A 15,857-nucleotide genomic window follows, 5' to 3' on the forward strand; every position below is an offset into this window, starting at 1 on the left:
CGTCGGAGTTCGTCCGTCGGATCTGTTCCGTCGGAGTTCGTACGTCGGATCTGGTCCGTCGGAGTTCGTCCGTCGAATCTGGTCCGTTAGTACTGTGTGTTGTTGAAAAAAAAAAAGATGAAGATGAAGATGAAGAAGAAGAAGAAGAAGAGAGGGATAATGGGGTAAGTTGGTATTTTTACAAAGCTCTTGTGGCAGGCGGGAGAAAAGACTTTTCTAAATGGCATTCCTCAAAAGTTTTGTTATTATTCAGGGCATAACACACAATTTTCTCTTAAAACAAAGTCCCAATATTATTGCACTAAATAAACGGAACCAAATTGCTCCAATATTATTGCACTACACCATGAGTTCATTAGCATTCTAGCTTGCAAAATGTGCACTCTCAGAGTCTCAGTTGTCCTAAGTTCACGAATCATGACAAGAGAAGACCATGCATGCGTTAGAAACTGAATTTACTTACATTTATTAAAAAACTTTCTTATCAAATATTAATTATAAGTTTCATATAAAATTTAATCTGGGTGGCATTAATTGGAGGAATTTTTGTAAAGGCATGTTGGATATTTGGATGTGAACTCTAACATCTTGATAAAACTAAATATATTTTTGGCTAACCATAATAATAGTTATCGAATGTAATTATTGGAAAACAAAAGGCACATTATTGTTTTAATTATGGTTTTACATTATTTTTCATTGATCTTTTGAGCACCGTGAGTCCATGACCTATCCGATGGTGATGGTCAACAGTGGTCGAAGACCCTTTCTAGAATAAAGCTACCCCCAGTCCCCACTACTTGCACTAAACATTTTCGAACATCTTTATAAAAAACAAAAATCATAACCATTTAATTTGTGTTCTCTTTCTTACTAAACTGCACGAAACCATAAACGGATATATAGAAGCCAAACATTTCGTAAGGCAGTAGAAATTTAGAAAACGGGTATAAAATAGAAGCATATAATAAAATACCAAACATCACATCATATTAAAAATTGTAAACTTTTCAAGACCACTCAACTAGAAAAAAGTAATTAGTTACCTTTTTTGATAACAAATATAAATCTCATAAAAAAAATTATATCATTATCTTCATACTCATTATTCTCAACTCCTACAAACAAAATTGTTTCAAATTTTTGTCTTGTCCAAAGAAAAATTGTTATACTTAATTATGTCTTTCTGAAGTTAATTTAAGTAATTAAATCAGTCACTTCCAATATCTTATACATATATATATATATATATGATTCAAATACTTTTCTAAATTCTAACCATGCATGATCTTCACAATAGATAAATATTAAGCTTAATCAGTATGTAAAATTAAAATTCACAAAATATTTTTTTTATCAGAAAATAATAATAATTGTACATTTCTTATTTCTTTGTGACATCAAATTTTGAAAATGGAATCACGAGCTTCCAAACAAAGTTTGTAAGTGAAACTTCAATGCTCGCAAGTTTTTGAAAGCGTCTTTTTTTTTGTTATTTTATTTATTTATTTATAAGATATATGATAGTTCCCTCACCTATAACTTAAGTTTTTAAAATGTAGATTTTAATGTAATTTCCCTTAGAGCATTGAATTTTATATGATTACTGAAATCATAAAATGTATATTTGTATCTTTTTTACATCACTATTTTAGATTATAGATTAAATTATAACCGATAGGGATCTTCTTTTATTTTAAGTGGAGTGGATGCCATATCCGGTGGCAGAGAAACAAAGGGAGAGAAAGAGCTGTGGAAACAAATAAATTAAAACATTTTTGTTTTTTTACTTAAGTAGGTATTACAAATACAAAGTTGGAAATAAAAAGCAACGAAGATTGGAGAGAATTTTTCTTCTTTTGGATGGAATTTTTCCATTTTGTGTTGTCTATTTCAGCGTAGCAAATTTAACAAATAGGAGAACGCCATGTGTGTGCCAAATGAAATGACCAAACACGTCTAGGTTAGTGTAGAATAAAAAGTTTAATTTATTAATCACACTTGCAATTTGGTAATATATATCACATGGTTGTAAAGTTTATAAAAACATTACAAAGAAACCATTTTGGTTGGTATTGGGATAATAATAAAAAGTTCTAGATAATTATTAGCTCGAAGGAGCCTTATGGTTTGAGCCTTTTGGGCCACCGTACTAATGGAGGTGAGACTGACGGCTCCTATTGGAGGAATTGTTGGAAGTGGAGGTGAAAGGACCGAACGCAACGTACGTAGCCACAAATATATGCTAAATGGTGTACAACCTGATGAGAAGGGAATTTCTATCTTTCCATCATAAGATTCTTTATTATCTCTTTGAGAGGACAACATTATAATAAAAGAGTGCATGAGAGATTATATTATCATCAATCACTTTACTGTTTCTCTCGACCATCCATCCAATTAAAACAAAGGATATATGATCTCATGCAAAATTCGTACGGTAAACATGTAATGATATATTCCCACGTGAGTCTCGTAGATCCCAAGTTATTTGCCATATTTGTATTGTCACGTGTTAATGTGTTATGGACTGGATTGGATTGCATTGTATACATACACACCACTTACTAAGTTCTTGATGGATCGACTTCACAATCTTGCATGATTTAGCTCATGAGCTGCGCAATTTTATATGAGTTGTAACTAAATTATATATCTGAGTTGAGATTTTGTATGCAACTTACATTTATGCGAAAATAGCTTACTAACGTTATATAAGTACAGAATAATAGAAATAAAGCTTTTGTGTAAGTTGTAATTAAACTATATAGTGAATTACAATAAATGAATGATATTTGAAGATGTTCCGTATGAAAACCGAAGTAATAAATTAAAGGTGGCCGACAAAAAATGAGGATTCAGAAGGCACCGATTCATGAGACTAGGCATAGAACAAAAGATGAAAAAAGCAGCTTTCACATATAGTTATAAATATATTTTGTATGTGGTTACAACTTATTTCTCGTATTCAAATTTTTTAAAATATTAATGAATAATTGAAATAGGAAGGATCAAGTAACACATTACCACACGTAACGCAAGTAGCAACAAAGCAAGTAGAATAAATCATGTCACGTTGTTATAAATATATTTTTGTATGTGGTTACAACTTATTTCTAATTCAAAATGTAATATTGAGAATAAAAGCAAGGATCAAATAATACCTTACCACATAGTCTCACCGCAAGTAGCTACAAGCAAGTAGAACAAATTAAATTTTAGTAGACTTTATCGTGTTATTGTCCGTTTTGTTTGGTTTTTGGGTGTTGTCTACTTGTCGGTTGTGTAAAATATTTATCATTCAAAAGATTTTTGAAACCCATCGATACGATCTTTTTACAGTTGATATATAATATTCAATGGATGCTCATATATAGTCATAGGCCAGTGTCTGAAGTCTACCCAATTGTCATTGTAGTATTCTCGTTAGAATTAGGTCTTATCAAAACCTATAGGAGTTAAAATGCTAAACTAAAAGGGCCAATATGCAAAATGGAAAGCAAGACTAGAGAGTGGAGAGTGAGTGACGACGCATCGCACAGGTAAAAAGTACGGACAAAACGATTCGTTAGATCTTAAAATGTCCGTACAATCGAGTTATAAGGGTTTAATCGTGCAATTTAGGAAGTTGTTTGTAAGTTAATATGTCTTTTGCTCTTTTGTTTGATGAGACATCACTTCTTTTTTTTTTCCCCTGCAAACAAAACTAATGTTTGGTATATAAATTTGGTGTTTGGTGATCAGTCACACCTGTGTTTTCTTGTTTTTTTTTTCCTTTTCTTTTGTGCCAAATCTTTTGATATGCAAAACAAAATCTTACTTACTTGGGGATTATATATATTTATATTTTATTTTATGGAACAGCTAGAATTTGATAAATGGTAAGCTGTAATTAACTTTTACCATTAAACAATTAAGATGACTGTCAAATGTTGAATTTTCTTGCCTATAAAGTATTTGAAACACATGTATGTGCAAAAAATGAGAAATGTATATGTTTTGTAAGAACATTATGATTTCTGTTCAAATCATGAAATACTTAGATTGCACTAAAGTTTTATTGTGGTTGTCGTGATTTTATTGGTGGAGCTCGCATAAAATCTACAGGGAAAATTTGGTGGGCAATCACTAAAAAACTTTTTTTTTGAGTGTTTTTTTTGGGGTTCAATGTTAAAAGTATAAAAAGTTTAAGTACTTGACCAATGGGTTATTCTTTTCTTTTTTGGGTTAATTTGTTTTTTTCAAGTAGATGATATCGCAATATGATAAATTTTCAACTCAGAAATAAAAACAGTTTCTCTGATAATTAAATTTCTACACATACATAATAGTGAGAGACAGAGACTGAGAGTAATTTGATATAAGGTTTGATATAATTTATTTTTCTCTATTGCTCTTGGGCAGCTTTAAGAAAAAAAAAAAAAAAAAAACTTATGGGCCTAAAGGCCTGAATTAGTGAAGCCCAAATTGGAAAATTTAAGCCTCATAAGAGTAGTAAATTGGTGAAGAAGAAGGTCGTTATTATAGGATTTAGGGTTTAAGAAAACGTCTGAGAAGTAGAGATTCGAGAGAGAGCTGAAAGAAGAAAAGAAAAAAAGAAAAAAATGGGGAAGGCAAAGAAGATGAAGGGAAGCCAAAGCTTTAGGCAAAGGCTGCTTCTTTCGACACTTTCTTCAACACGTATCGTTATTGATGAGATTCGTGCCGACGAGACTATTCCTGGTCTCCGTCCCCACGAGATTTCTCTTCTCCGCCTCATCGAGACTGTCACCGATGACGCAGTCGTTAAAATCAACGAGACTGGTAAGTTTGTTTCACCAATTTTTATTTATAGGCTTCAGATTGACTGAAGTTTGTAGGACTGATTCATAGAAATTTTAACATTTTAGGATAGTTTTTGCCTTTTGAGCTGAAGCTAATCCGGAGGCTATGATTGGATTCCAAATTTGTTTCAGTTTAGTTGAGTTTTGATTTACAATCATGATTGGTCTTTCTGAGGGCGAAACTTGAAGAAGAAAAAGTTGTTTTTCCCTAGCTGATTGGTTCGCTGGTTTAACAATACAACTTGGCAGGTACTCAATTAAAGTACAAGCCTGGAATTATAATGGGAGGGAAGAACTTGGTTCACAACTGTGCCCTGACCCGATCCATTGGCTACTATCTGGAGCCATTGATTGTGTTAGCATTGTTTGGAAAGAAGCCCCTTTCGATTAGGCTCAGTGGTAACTACTCTTTCTTTTCCAAAATCATGCATGGTCTCATCCGCAAAACCTGACTTCCTGTTAAATTGTTCGTGGCTGTGATCTTAAAGAAGATGTAAGCTTAGAGTAATTATAAACATATATTGGAAACATATGAATGGTCTTAGGTACTGTATCAATCACCGTATTTATTTTTGACCAAATGAATCCCGGGTTGGTAGGCTTGAATCATTAATCCAGATTCATTACATTAAACTTGAAAAAAGAAAAGGTTACAGCTTGGAATTTATTATGATCGAGCGACCAAACATTTAACTTTTGCAGGAATTACAAATGATCCAAAAGACCCGGGGGTCGACACCTTCCGTTCAACTACCTTACATATCTTAAAGCGTTTTGGAGTCCCTGCAGAGGGTTTAGGGCTTAAAATTGAATCCCGTGGAGTAGCTCCTAATGGGGGTGGAGAAGTTCTCTTAACAGTTCCAACTGTTCAGACTCTAACTGTATGTACTTGTTAATTTCCTTTTTTCTTCCTCACTGTGCGTTTCATATGGATTTCTTACTTGTCATATTGGTGCTTCAGGCGGTTCATTGGGTTGAAGAAGGAATGGTGAAGAGGATACGTGGCAGCACTTTCTCTGTGAGAGTGAATTCTGATTTTGAACATTCCATGAGATTCGCAGCTCGTGGAATCTTCAACAATCTCTTGCCTGATGTTCACATTGAATTAGATCACAGAGCTGGCGCTCAGGCTGGAAAGTAAGAAGACTTTAAACTAAAAACAAAAGCGAGAGATACTTTATCAATAAGAGCTCAACGTTTCGAAAAATATGTTATTGCAGATCTCCTGGATATGGGATATCATTGGTAGCAGAAACAACTACAGGGTGTTACATATCTGCAGATACAACAGTCTCTTTTGGAAGAACTGACGAAACTGGAGAGCTTGATTTTGAGAAGAAAAGTAGAGTGTCAGCTGAAGACACAGGAGTTGAAATAGCTTCATGGCTTCTTCAAGAGATTGAGAAAGGTGGAGTTGTTGATTCTACCCACCAGGTACGAGCATCATAGACACCAAATAGATTGTTTTCAAAGTAATGGCTTTAGCTGTGTGTTGTTAATTCTCTGGATTTCTACAGGGATTGCTGTTTATACTGTGTGCCTCGTGCCAACCAGACGTGTCAAAGGTTCGAGTCGGAACGTTATCTTCTTATGGTGTGGAGACGTTGAGGAACATAAAGGAGTTTATGGGAGTTGAGTTTAATATCAGACCTGATCCATCGACAGGGACTGTTATACTCAAGTGCGTTGGAAGTGGTTTAGTTAACCTCTCAAGAAAGCTTTCTTGATTTCTCACAATTATTGTTGTTTGTCAACATATAACAACTTTACAATTTTGTCAATGTAAACTTTGAATGGATGTGTATTCTCGACCTTATTACATTTACATTTATATAATTATATTTATGCATTTTCAATTTTTCATCCTGGATATATATCTGTTTTAATAATTTAAATCGACACTTTGATATATAAGCACATACTCGTCAGGATTGAACTGATTTATGACTAACATGGTTATATTAAAGACATCTAGGAGGTATTGTAATAAGAGTACAACAGAGAAGCAAAGAATGGGTATGAAGTACTTGTCTGGTAAAATTTGGCACTCAATTGATCTTCATGGAATGTTAAAAGAGAATCACAAAGCAGAGAGTTCGACTTCTTGAGTGGAAGGTCGATAAGCTACGAAGGTGCTATCAGTTGAAAAGCAGCCTGGATTGAAGCATGTTGTTCCCCCAAATTTGCATACCTCTTGCTCACTCTTGTCACCTAATACTATCTGTATTAAAAACAACAACAACCCTTTAATCTGAGGCGTGTCTGGTGTGGATTTAAATCTATAATAAGAAGATTTATGGATTACCGTATGAGGAGTTGGGTACAGTCGAAGAGAGTGATCATAGTTCCAAATGATGGGTTGCACCATGAGAGGTAGAGGACACAGATGGCTCTGATGAGTTATTGTATAGACAAGCTGTACCAACAAGTTTCAGGAGTTTTCAACCATTACCAGAAAAAATTTTAGTAAGAAAATAATGGAGACTAGAAATGTATTTACATGCTTAAAAGGGTCCTTAGTTTCTTCTGAGGAAGGGGTTACTAAGCATGAACGACGCATCCTATACAGAAGATCTTGTCGGAAGAACACAATCTCTTGGTTATAAAACTTTACTCTGCATTTTACAAAGACGAGATTATGCTGCCACTTTAGTGTTGGGTCTCTCAGTAAATCCAATGTTCACAATTCAGAAGACAAAGCAACAGAGAGTTCACACATCGTATAGAAACTCACCTGCAAGGATTGCTTGAAAATATTGCATTGGGAATAATGTTCTGAAGCTCTTCGGTTAAATAGTTCGGTAAAGCGCATCTTGGCAAGACAGTCGAGGGACCTGTCAGATCAAGAGTTTTTATAAGTCATGTTGGACTTCTGTTAAAGATTATTTAGATACTAATGCTGGTGATAGTAGTACCTGCGTCATCAGGACCGGGAATGAATAAAAATCGACTGCTTTCTTTTAGCCGTGGATGGTTTCCAATCATCCTCCCAAGTTTACCAAACTGCTCCCTGTGAATGATACAGGTAAATATCATCGAGAATATATAAGAACAAATTTCCATGTAACAGTTGAAGAGATTTTTAAATACAGTGATCACTTACCTAAGGCTTGAATAAGAACCAAAGGCTAAGTTGCATGGGCGAGAACAAAAATTTCCCATAAAAACAAACAAGGAGGGTACTGTCTCCACATTTTCAAAACCGTCAAGAACAGTTTCCAGCTTTCCGATAACCTTCTCTATGGACAACATATCGCCGATCAAGCAATGTCACAAAAGGAGCATAGTCATATAGATTGATGCTATATAAAGTACTTGGTACTCCAACTCACCTCTTCGTTGTCCAACCATATGTCAGACAATATGACAAATGTGTCATTCACAGCTTGTCTTTCAAGGTCTGCAAGTCTAATCTGTTGGCAGGCAAAAAAAAACATATTATGTCTGCTGTCAGCTACGTACTTTGTAAGAGATTGCATTGACAATTGACCACATTATCAATCTGGGAGTACAAACAACAAATCAAAAATTACCGTCTCTTCTTTAGTTTGTGTGCCGCCTCCAAAGAAGTCGCATTCAGAATGTGTCTTTAGTGTTTTGTCCCTGTCTTCTAAGGGAGGAAATCCACATGTAATCACCTTCACCACAAGATGAGAAAACACTTTTAGAAGATGATGAGTTGGTCAAAGAACATATTTTGAGAAAACTGAGCTTTCTTACAAGCCATCATTCTGCTAATGAGAACAAACATTTGCATAATCCCTTAAATCTATTCAAGTGTTTTACGGAGACTTGTGTATTATTTTGTCAAAGAGGAGATCCTATACAGAACTTAGTTCTATATTCCTTCATAGAGATAATATCTGATCCTAGTATGATCAATAAAATAAAATCGTAGAAGCTACGAGTGTTCCCCTCAGCAGATTATCTCCCTGGTATAAAAGTAACTAACTCAGAAAGGGGGAGAAAGGCCCACCATCAAAATTGCCACCTTCAAATCTAATTTACCTGAAAGATACCGTTCACCTGCATTTCGCCTTCTGCCAAAATTATAGTATTCTCTGTGAAGAATCCTGTTGTTATCTTGTACTGATTGTCAAAGAAAATAATTCACAGCACAAATAACTTAAAATGCAATTCTTTACTATGTCTTTGTAAGAATGAGAACCTTTAAATGCAATGTCCAGCTTTTGTAGATTGTAATATAACCAACTTTTAGAAAAGGATATTGCTTTGGACAGATCAATCTCTACAGAAGCTGAAAGGTCTTCTAGGTAGAAATGTCCATCTTCCAACTGGGATATCACGCCCATCACCCATTTCCTTCCTCTTTGAGAAATTAGTGACTGGATTGAAGATATCTACTAGAAAGAACACGCAACAAACTCCTTAGTTTCAGATTTAACACAAAGAACCCAAAAGAAAAATATGAACGACCACACAATGAACAATAAAACATAGACCAACCTCATTGCTCTCAAATTGTGACATTTCAGCATCAAATGCTGGCCTAGAAAAATGCTCAGCGCGAGAAACTCTCTGCGACAGCAACATGAATCGTTCCCTGTATAAAGCTGTTTTTGCATAAGCCTCACCATGAATAGGCAGGCTCTTCGTATGCCTAGAATCAATTCAAAATTTATATTCAATCAGTCGAAATCGGTTCTTGCAATCAGCAACGCTCAAGAGAAAGTTTCATCCCTAATCATCTATCACCACAAGTAGAACCAAATCTTATATCCCATTAAGCAACATATCTAGAGAAGAACGCCACCAATTAAAGTCATCAGACTCATCTTAAGAAACTCAATCGACACAGACTTAGTAGGACAAGTAGAGAGGCCTTACTCGTTAAACTTTTTTTTAACAGCATCATATCCAAATTTTGGCACCAGAAACGCGTCGATGACGGCCAAGGAAGAAGCACTAGTTGTAGGTTCTTCCGGCGCGTTATGAGCTCCCAGCAAGCGATTAATCAATTCTCGAACTGATTCGGCGTCAACAGTGGAAGATTCATCTGCAACATTTATTTCACAAGACCCCCAACGATTTCAAAATCGAAGATACTAATAAATTACACAGAATAATACGAGGGAAGATTTGGGCAACATACGCGATTCCTGGAGGTTATCGAGGAGAAGATCTATAGCTTCTCCGTCAGCGTCGTCGGGAAATTGATCGGCGAAAACGAGAATCTCGTCTAAGGCATCGAATTTGAGGTTGTATCCTCTATTTTTGAATTTCTTCTGTATCTTCTTCCTCTGACTCGTGCTGCTCATTCTCGCTACTTCTCTTGTTTGCTTTCTCAGAATCTGCGAAACCTTTTTCTTTGTCTCTTTTCTCTTTAATTTCTTTTTGGGCGGCAAAATTCTAATAAAAGTCCCCAAATCGGCGGGAAATCAATGTCTCACGTGCCCTAATAGAACCGGTTCTATCATGTAATTAACAGCAAAATAGATAAAAATCAGAATCATAAGAAAGAGATGAGAAATCAGAAGACACTATGGGTTTATATACATTAATGCCCCTCTATAAACCAGGAGATTCTTGATCTTTGGATGATATTATAATAACCGGTTTCGATCCCATTTCCGTTAAAAGCTTTCAAACAATTTCATTTGGTACACAAAAAACTACACACACACTAGTAAATGCTTATAAGGATCACTCAAGTGGGATTGAGGTTGTATATACCAATAAGCAGACACAAAATATAGACCCCGTAAAGCCTGAAAAATGAGCAAACCAAACTTTTTGGTTATTTGTCAGTCATCTCCCCAAGCATCTTCCCTTTGTTTCTGTCTGGAGACAATCCGATTTTTCCTGGCAGCTTCTTGGTCTCTTAGCTCTTTAGATCCGAATCCAGATGTTGGTAGCTTCAATCCCATGCTGTGAGCAATCAATCGTTGAGCTGTTCTCGCTGATGTCTTTGGTCTTTGAGACGGCGGTTCCAAATCTGAAGTTGTTCATTTAAGATAACATAGTTACACATACTGTGTTTTGGTGTTTCAGAAATTACACTGGTTGATCAAGCGGATTAAGGATGATTGATGTGTTATAACGTTCATAATCTTGTGACATATAGAAGTGAAAGAAACTAGAAAGATTTTATCGGGTGAAACTTATTTCTGATTACAAGAGGGAATAATTCTGCAAAACCATGAAAGACAAAAATAAGTAAGTGGATTACCTTTTCCAGAAATCGAGCCCAGAAGAGAATCGTGATCACCGAGAACACGTACGGTGAATGAACATTGAACATGGTTGCACGCCTCTAGAGCTGTATTAAATATCAAAACACACATCAAGAGTTAACTGTACAGGAGTAGATCTAATCTGTTTGTAAACTTGATTAGCAACAAAGGCAGAAGTTACATCTTTAGCCGGATACTAAACCTACTAAACTAGGCTGTACATTTTATGTAGTTCAACCCAATACCAAGTCCAATGCAATATCTAATAACACAACACATCAGAACAGGGAAATTCTAATGCTTGGTGGGATAAAACTTAAATTCTTACTAGTTAATCAGGGGTGTATGATGAAAATCAAATTAAATATCTATACCAGCTGAAGGGGTTTTGAAGACTGCAAGTGCTGTTGTATCATTGACCCAACGAATGATAAGTCCACTATCTTTGAAGTCTTTAAATAGCTTCTCCAAATCAGTAGTTCTTAAACTTGGAGAAAAACCAGCAAGTACGAGGACATGGCGTGTGCCATACTTGGCTGCATTTAAAAGCAGAAAGGAATTAAGGAACTGTGCTAAATCCTAATCAAATTAATTTAACATACAAATTATGGTTGTTACAGATACTACAATCCAAAAACAGAAAGGAGATATTGAGAGTAACGACTTACACTTCAGTGCTTCATCAATCTTCTGTGAATCATGAGATGTATCATTATCTTCTGAATCATCAAACCTCGACTCAGAAAAGTCTCGATCACTGTACATCGCATCCCTATTATAAGTAAAAGTTCCCCGTCCACGTCTCTTAGGTCCTTGAACTTTAGGTTCTTCAACCGAAAGCTTTGATATTTCAGGCAACTCTTCTACGGGAAGTAATTTACTAGGTTCAAGATCTGCAAGTGCTTCCCAGTCTGCACAACATCATGTAATCCATAAATGATTTCATGACAATGAACAATCTGATATCCAACAACAAATGTAACATACCATCATCTGAAGAATCATTATTGCTGACGGCTTTTGTTGTATCCTTTGTTTTCCCTTGATATGTCCACGGAAATCGATCAGTAACAGCGTAAAAAAAGCGAAAATCAGATAGAAAACAATGAACACTATAGATGAACAACCATCAGCAGGTGAGACATTTGAGTCAGACTTGAGTCCATTGGAAGCAATAATTTGATTCTCTACATCACCGGAACCTCTGCAATTATAAACCCTAAGATGGATGAAACCATACAATTTCCAAGCTTTCAAATTCCCCTAAACACATTACTCATATCTCTCCCTAATTCGTAGTACCTTGAAGAAGCAAGATCACAATCGAGAGCACGTTGCTTAATGAGGGAAGAACGAGTTCGAAGCTCATCGGATTTAAGGGAAAGTCCCTGAGAAGAGTAGAGATCCGCCAATTGGGTGAGAGCGGCAGCTAACTGAAGCCCAAACTCCGTTCTCTCGCCGGCGGAGGAAGAACCGATTCGCGACTGGAGATTGGTCACCAGAGAGTCGAGAAACGAGATCGCCGCCGTGACATCTCCGGCTGCTACGAGATCCTCCACTCGCTCGCTCCAATTTGGTTCGCTTGTTTTGTCTCCTTCGCTTGGCCGTGTGGTCTCCATAGTTAGGTCTCAGCGAGTCTGACGCTTTCAGAAAAATGCTCACACGTATCCACACGAATTAGTAAGCGATGATGATTCTGTGCTTGCTTCTTCTTATATATCTTATGTCGTAATCAATTTGAAATTTTAAAAACATGTTATAAAAATTAGGTTAAAAAAAAAAGAACTGCATCACTCAATTCAAAGGCTGTCCAAATAAATTTTGCTACCTTGCAATTGTAAATGACACTGAATCCATAATTCCAAATTCGAGCTTTTCTGAGACAGATTGACCTCTTTTTCATGAGTAGTAATTTAGTTTCCACTTGTTGTATTTAAATCCTGGAATGTCATATGAAAAGTTTGCATCTTACATCTAGACAATTGTAAAAAGTGTTGTTGGCTTTCAATGATGATACTTTTGTGGCCTGCTGATTCCAACCCGAAATTAGTATAAGAGACCTGTTGTGTTTTATACAGCTCTTTTCAGTTTCTCTTGTACAAGGAATCTGAGGACAAGCAAGCTCCAACAATGGTTTTAATTAAATTGCCATTTCAATTCCTCCATATACTACTTTTGAGAAATCCTAAAGAACCTTAGAATACATATCAAACAAAAAACATACACCAACAAAATTTGCAGATCATGGATCATATACAAATGCCATAAACACCAAGGTCTTAGTAGATGGTAATGACCAATAAATAAAATACCTTTTGATTAGTCTCAGTCAAGTTTCTTAACATGCTTTGGTGAGGAGGATTCATATCGTCTGAAGAGAGGCGAGAATCGATGGCGCTGTATGATTTTGACGAGGACAAAGGTGTTTGCTGCCAGAAAAAGTAAACTCGCCACCCATAGCTGTAAGAAGACGTTAAAGCCCTTGAACTCGAGCATGTATCCCCATAAAAGCCAATGTGTCTGAGCTCCAATCCAGATAATGATGCATAACAAGCCTTCCCATTTCAGCTTCATTCGGCTCCATGGTAGAATTAAGGGTAGCAGGCAATAGAACCACACAAAGTATTGCGCTGTTATTACCTACAGACAAATGGGCCGATAAAATAGTAGATCAAAACGAGAAGTTTTTAGCCCGCTGAGGTATGCATAAGAATTGAACAACTGAAGACTTTATTGAACAGAAATGAGGATAGAGAGATGCATTAAATACCTTGTTGAAAGCCACAAATGCAACGGTTTGGAGAAAGATGCAGAAAACAAGATCCTGCCAGAAGCAGAAGACTAGAGCAAACTGTACTGTAAACTGAGGTAAGAACGAGATAAGCTTCTCCAAAGCTGAAAACTGGCCCTCATAGTGAAGATATATGTGATAGAAGTAGATGGAGAAGTTGTGCCTTGGATCTGTGCGAGTCAGATGATATAAGAGAGCCTCGTGCAGGAACTCTTGTCCATAGAAATAAAAGGAAACAGCATTACAAGCTAAAAAAACTCCCCCGGATACCAAAGCAAACATGATTCTCTCCCTGGAAAATAAACTTTTCAAGGCAGTAAAGAGACTGAATAGGAATGTTTTTTTCTCCGTGTTGCTGGTAGGTGTCTTGGCCTGACTGGTATTCCAATCCTCAATAAGCGGCTTCTGACCAGATCTAAATATTTTGGGATCGAGAACTAGGATGATCGGTAAAGCATAGATAATAGGATAGACCCTGAAATGTACAACAAGCCCGTACCAAAATGCAGCTTGTGACAAATTACCTACAAAACAGAACGTATAGTTGCTGTTGTGTCATTAGTTTGACAGATTAACAAACTGAATATTCCGGTAATAAGAACATGAAAGGAGAATTGCATATAATAATATCTATACTTACTTCTGTGAAGAATGATGAACAACATTATAATAGAAGACTAGAACACAGAGATCGGAATAGAAAACCAAATCTACTTAAGAGTATTGATATAGAGTCCTCAAACCTCTTCCCAAATACTCAACATGGCCCAATCTGTACCTCTCTATCTAATACAGTTTATAAAGAAGACCATAATACAGAGGCAAAATGAATCCTATTTTCTCTTCAGCAGGTTATCAACCACATCTATTATATTACTGTTATAATCACCTAATGTGAAAGATACACCAATACGAACTGAATTGAAATAAATTAGTTCATGGAACTTAATTCAGGGTATCAAAACATAAGTAAAAGCAGCAAACTTAATAGACATTTACAGAGAAAGAGTTCACTAGTCGTCTCAAAGAAAGTGTCTACCTCGCATAAGAGAGATAAAGATCCATAATATCATGGCACAAACAACGGGTTCACAGTTCCCTCTGGTTCCAATGGTAAATGTAAACGGATTGAGAAGCCAAACCATTACAGAATATGTACATATCTTCTCAGGCACCTTACGTTCTTTCAAAATAGTATGGATAAACCAGCCTACCAACAAATCTGAAACATAAAAACAATATTCAAAACGGCCGAAGAACGAAACTGATCAATTGAACAAAAAAAGTTTGAACTTTTACAATCATTATGACATAATAAACAAAAGAATGATGAACTCGACGAATTTTTCATACCGGAAGCTGAGAAGAGAAACTTTCCAAATGACCGATGAAAGAAGGAATTAGGAGTCAGAAGAAGGGCGAGCAAAGGCGAGTAGCGGTATGTGGTTCTCTTGTAAGGAGATTCGCCAGATGCCATCAACGAAGCAGCATCAGAAAAAACAATGTAATCAACATCAGTGTACCGGACCTCCATGTGAGCATCTTGCCATTCTCCATAGACAATCAAGAAGACTCGCAAAAACATGGAGAATACGATCAGAGAACGGAAACTCATCCCTACAAAGTCAAAATTCAAAACCCCAAATTTATATTCTGAAGTGCCCAAAGTTCAACAGCTCCACGATCCTAGTAAGCAATTACTTATCCTAATCAACTTAATGGAACAGACTAATTCAATGCATCTTAAAGCTTATTGTAGATCCTAAAAAAGAGAAAGGAAACATTGAGAGGAACAAAGTACATACATTTCGGTGGTTCATCATCAGTGTTCTCTGAACCACGAGCCATATCGTTATCTTCTCTGAATCTTCAAACCGTGACTCATAAAAGTCTCAATCGCATACCTCTCTTACGGTTATAACTGAAGTCGCCGGTGTATGCTTCTCTTCTCCGCCCGGAGATCTCCGATCCAACCTACAAAAACAGAACACTGAACGCCGAAGGTTTTGAACTAAAATGGTTTTAATTTGGCTTTTCCCTGGTTTGTGT

The 15,857-nt window shown here is 36.1% G+C and overlaps 4 protein-coding genes across 5 annotated transcripts; 1 reads left to right on the plus strand and 3 right to left on the minus strand.

The window, feature by feature from the left end:
- The first annotated feature begins 4,556 nt into the window (after positions 1 to 4,556).
- On the plus strand, positions 4,557 to 6,672 carry LOC17883412 (probable RNA 3'-terminal phosphate cyclase-like protein). The gene is made up of 6 exons (XM_006287900.2): positions 4,557 to 4,803; positions 5,073 to 5,222; positions 5,526 to 5,704; positions 5,785 to 5,960; positions 6,044 to 6,257; positions 6,341 to 6,672. The coding sequence occupies exons 1-6, from the start codon at positions 4,605 to 4,607 to the stop codon at positions 6,548 to 6,550; spliced, it is 1,128 nt and encodes a 375-aa protein (XP_006287962.1). The 5' UTR covers positions 4,557 to 4,604; the 3' UTR covers positions 6,551 to 6,672.
- Positions 6,673 to 6,754: 82 nt separating this feature from the next.
- On the minus strand, positions 6,755 to 10,137 carry LOC17883890 (DNA polymerase epsilon subunit B). Its single transcript, XM_023781421.1, has 13 exons — positions 9,937 to 10,137; positions 9,672 to 9,840; positions 9,291 to 9,444; positions 9,053 to 9,184; positions 8,832 to 8,909; positions 8,357 to 8,461; positions 8,156 to 8,236; positions 7,927 to 8,057; positions 7,739 to 7,833; positions 7,558 to 7,657; positions 7,324 to 7,438; positions 7,129 to 7,239; positions 6,755 to 7,044 (listed from the first exon to the last, which is right to left on the minus strand). The coding sequence occupies exons 1-13, from the start codon at positions 10,100 to 10,102 to the stop codon at positions 6,904 to 6,906; spliced, it is 1,578 nt and encodes a 525-aa protein (XP_023637189.1). The 5' UTR covers positions 10,103 to 10,137; the 3' UTR covers positions 6,755 to 6,903.
- Positions 10,138 to 10,340: 203 nt separating this feature from the next.
- Positions 10,341 to 12,743, minus strand: LOC17881325 (coiled-coil domain-containing protein R3HCC1L). Of its 2 annotated transcripts, none has more exons than XM_023780583.1 (7): positions 12,320 to 12,743; positions 12,145 to 12,236; positions 12,005 to 12,058; positions 11,686 to 11,928; positions 11,392 to 11,553; positions 11,014 to 11,103; positions 10,341 to 10,779 (listed from the first exon to the last, which is right to left on the minus strand). In XM_023780583.1, the coding sequence occupies exons 1-7, from the start codon at positions 12,634 to 12,636 to the stop codon at positions 10,589 to 10,591; spliced, it is 1,149 nt and encodes a 382-aa protein (XP_023636351.1). In that variant the 5' UTR covers positions 12,637 to 12,743; the 3' UTR covers positions 10,341 to 10,588. The 2 variants fall into 2 exon arrangements, with proteins under 2 accessions (XP_023636351.1, XP_023636352.1); XM_023780584.1 differs by having other exon boundaries at positions 12,145 to 12,221; positions 12,320 to 12,736.
- Positions 12,744 to 13,139: 396 nt separating this feature from the next.
- Positions 13,140 to 15,814, minus strand: LOC17881622 (GPI mannosyltransferase 1). The gene is made up of 5 exons (XM_006287674.2): positions 15,614 to 15,814; positions 15,162 to 15,425; positions 14,848 to 15,030; positions 13,788 to 14,332; positions 13,140 to 13,657 (listed from the first exon to the last, which is right to left on the minus strand). The coding sequence occupies exons 1-5, from the start codon at positions 15,654 to 15,656 to the stop codon at positions 13,343 to 13,345; spliced, it is 1,350 nt and encodes a 449-aa protein (XP_006287736.1). The 5' UTR covers positions 15,657 to 15,814; the 3' UTR covers positions 13,140 to 13,342.
- Positions 15,815 to 15,857: the final 43 nt, after the last annotated feature.

Source organism: Capsella rubella, unplaced genomic scaffold (genome assembly GCF_000375325.1).
Source record: "Capsella rubella cultivar Monte Gargano unplaced genomic scaffold, Caprub1_0 scaffold_6, whole genome shotgun sequence".
Taxonomy (NCBI): domain Eukaryota; kingdom Viridiplantae; phylum Streptophyta; class Magnoliopsida; order Brassicales; family Brassicaceae; genus Capsella; species Capsella rubella.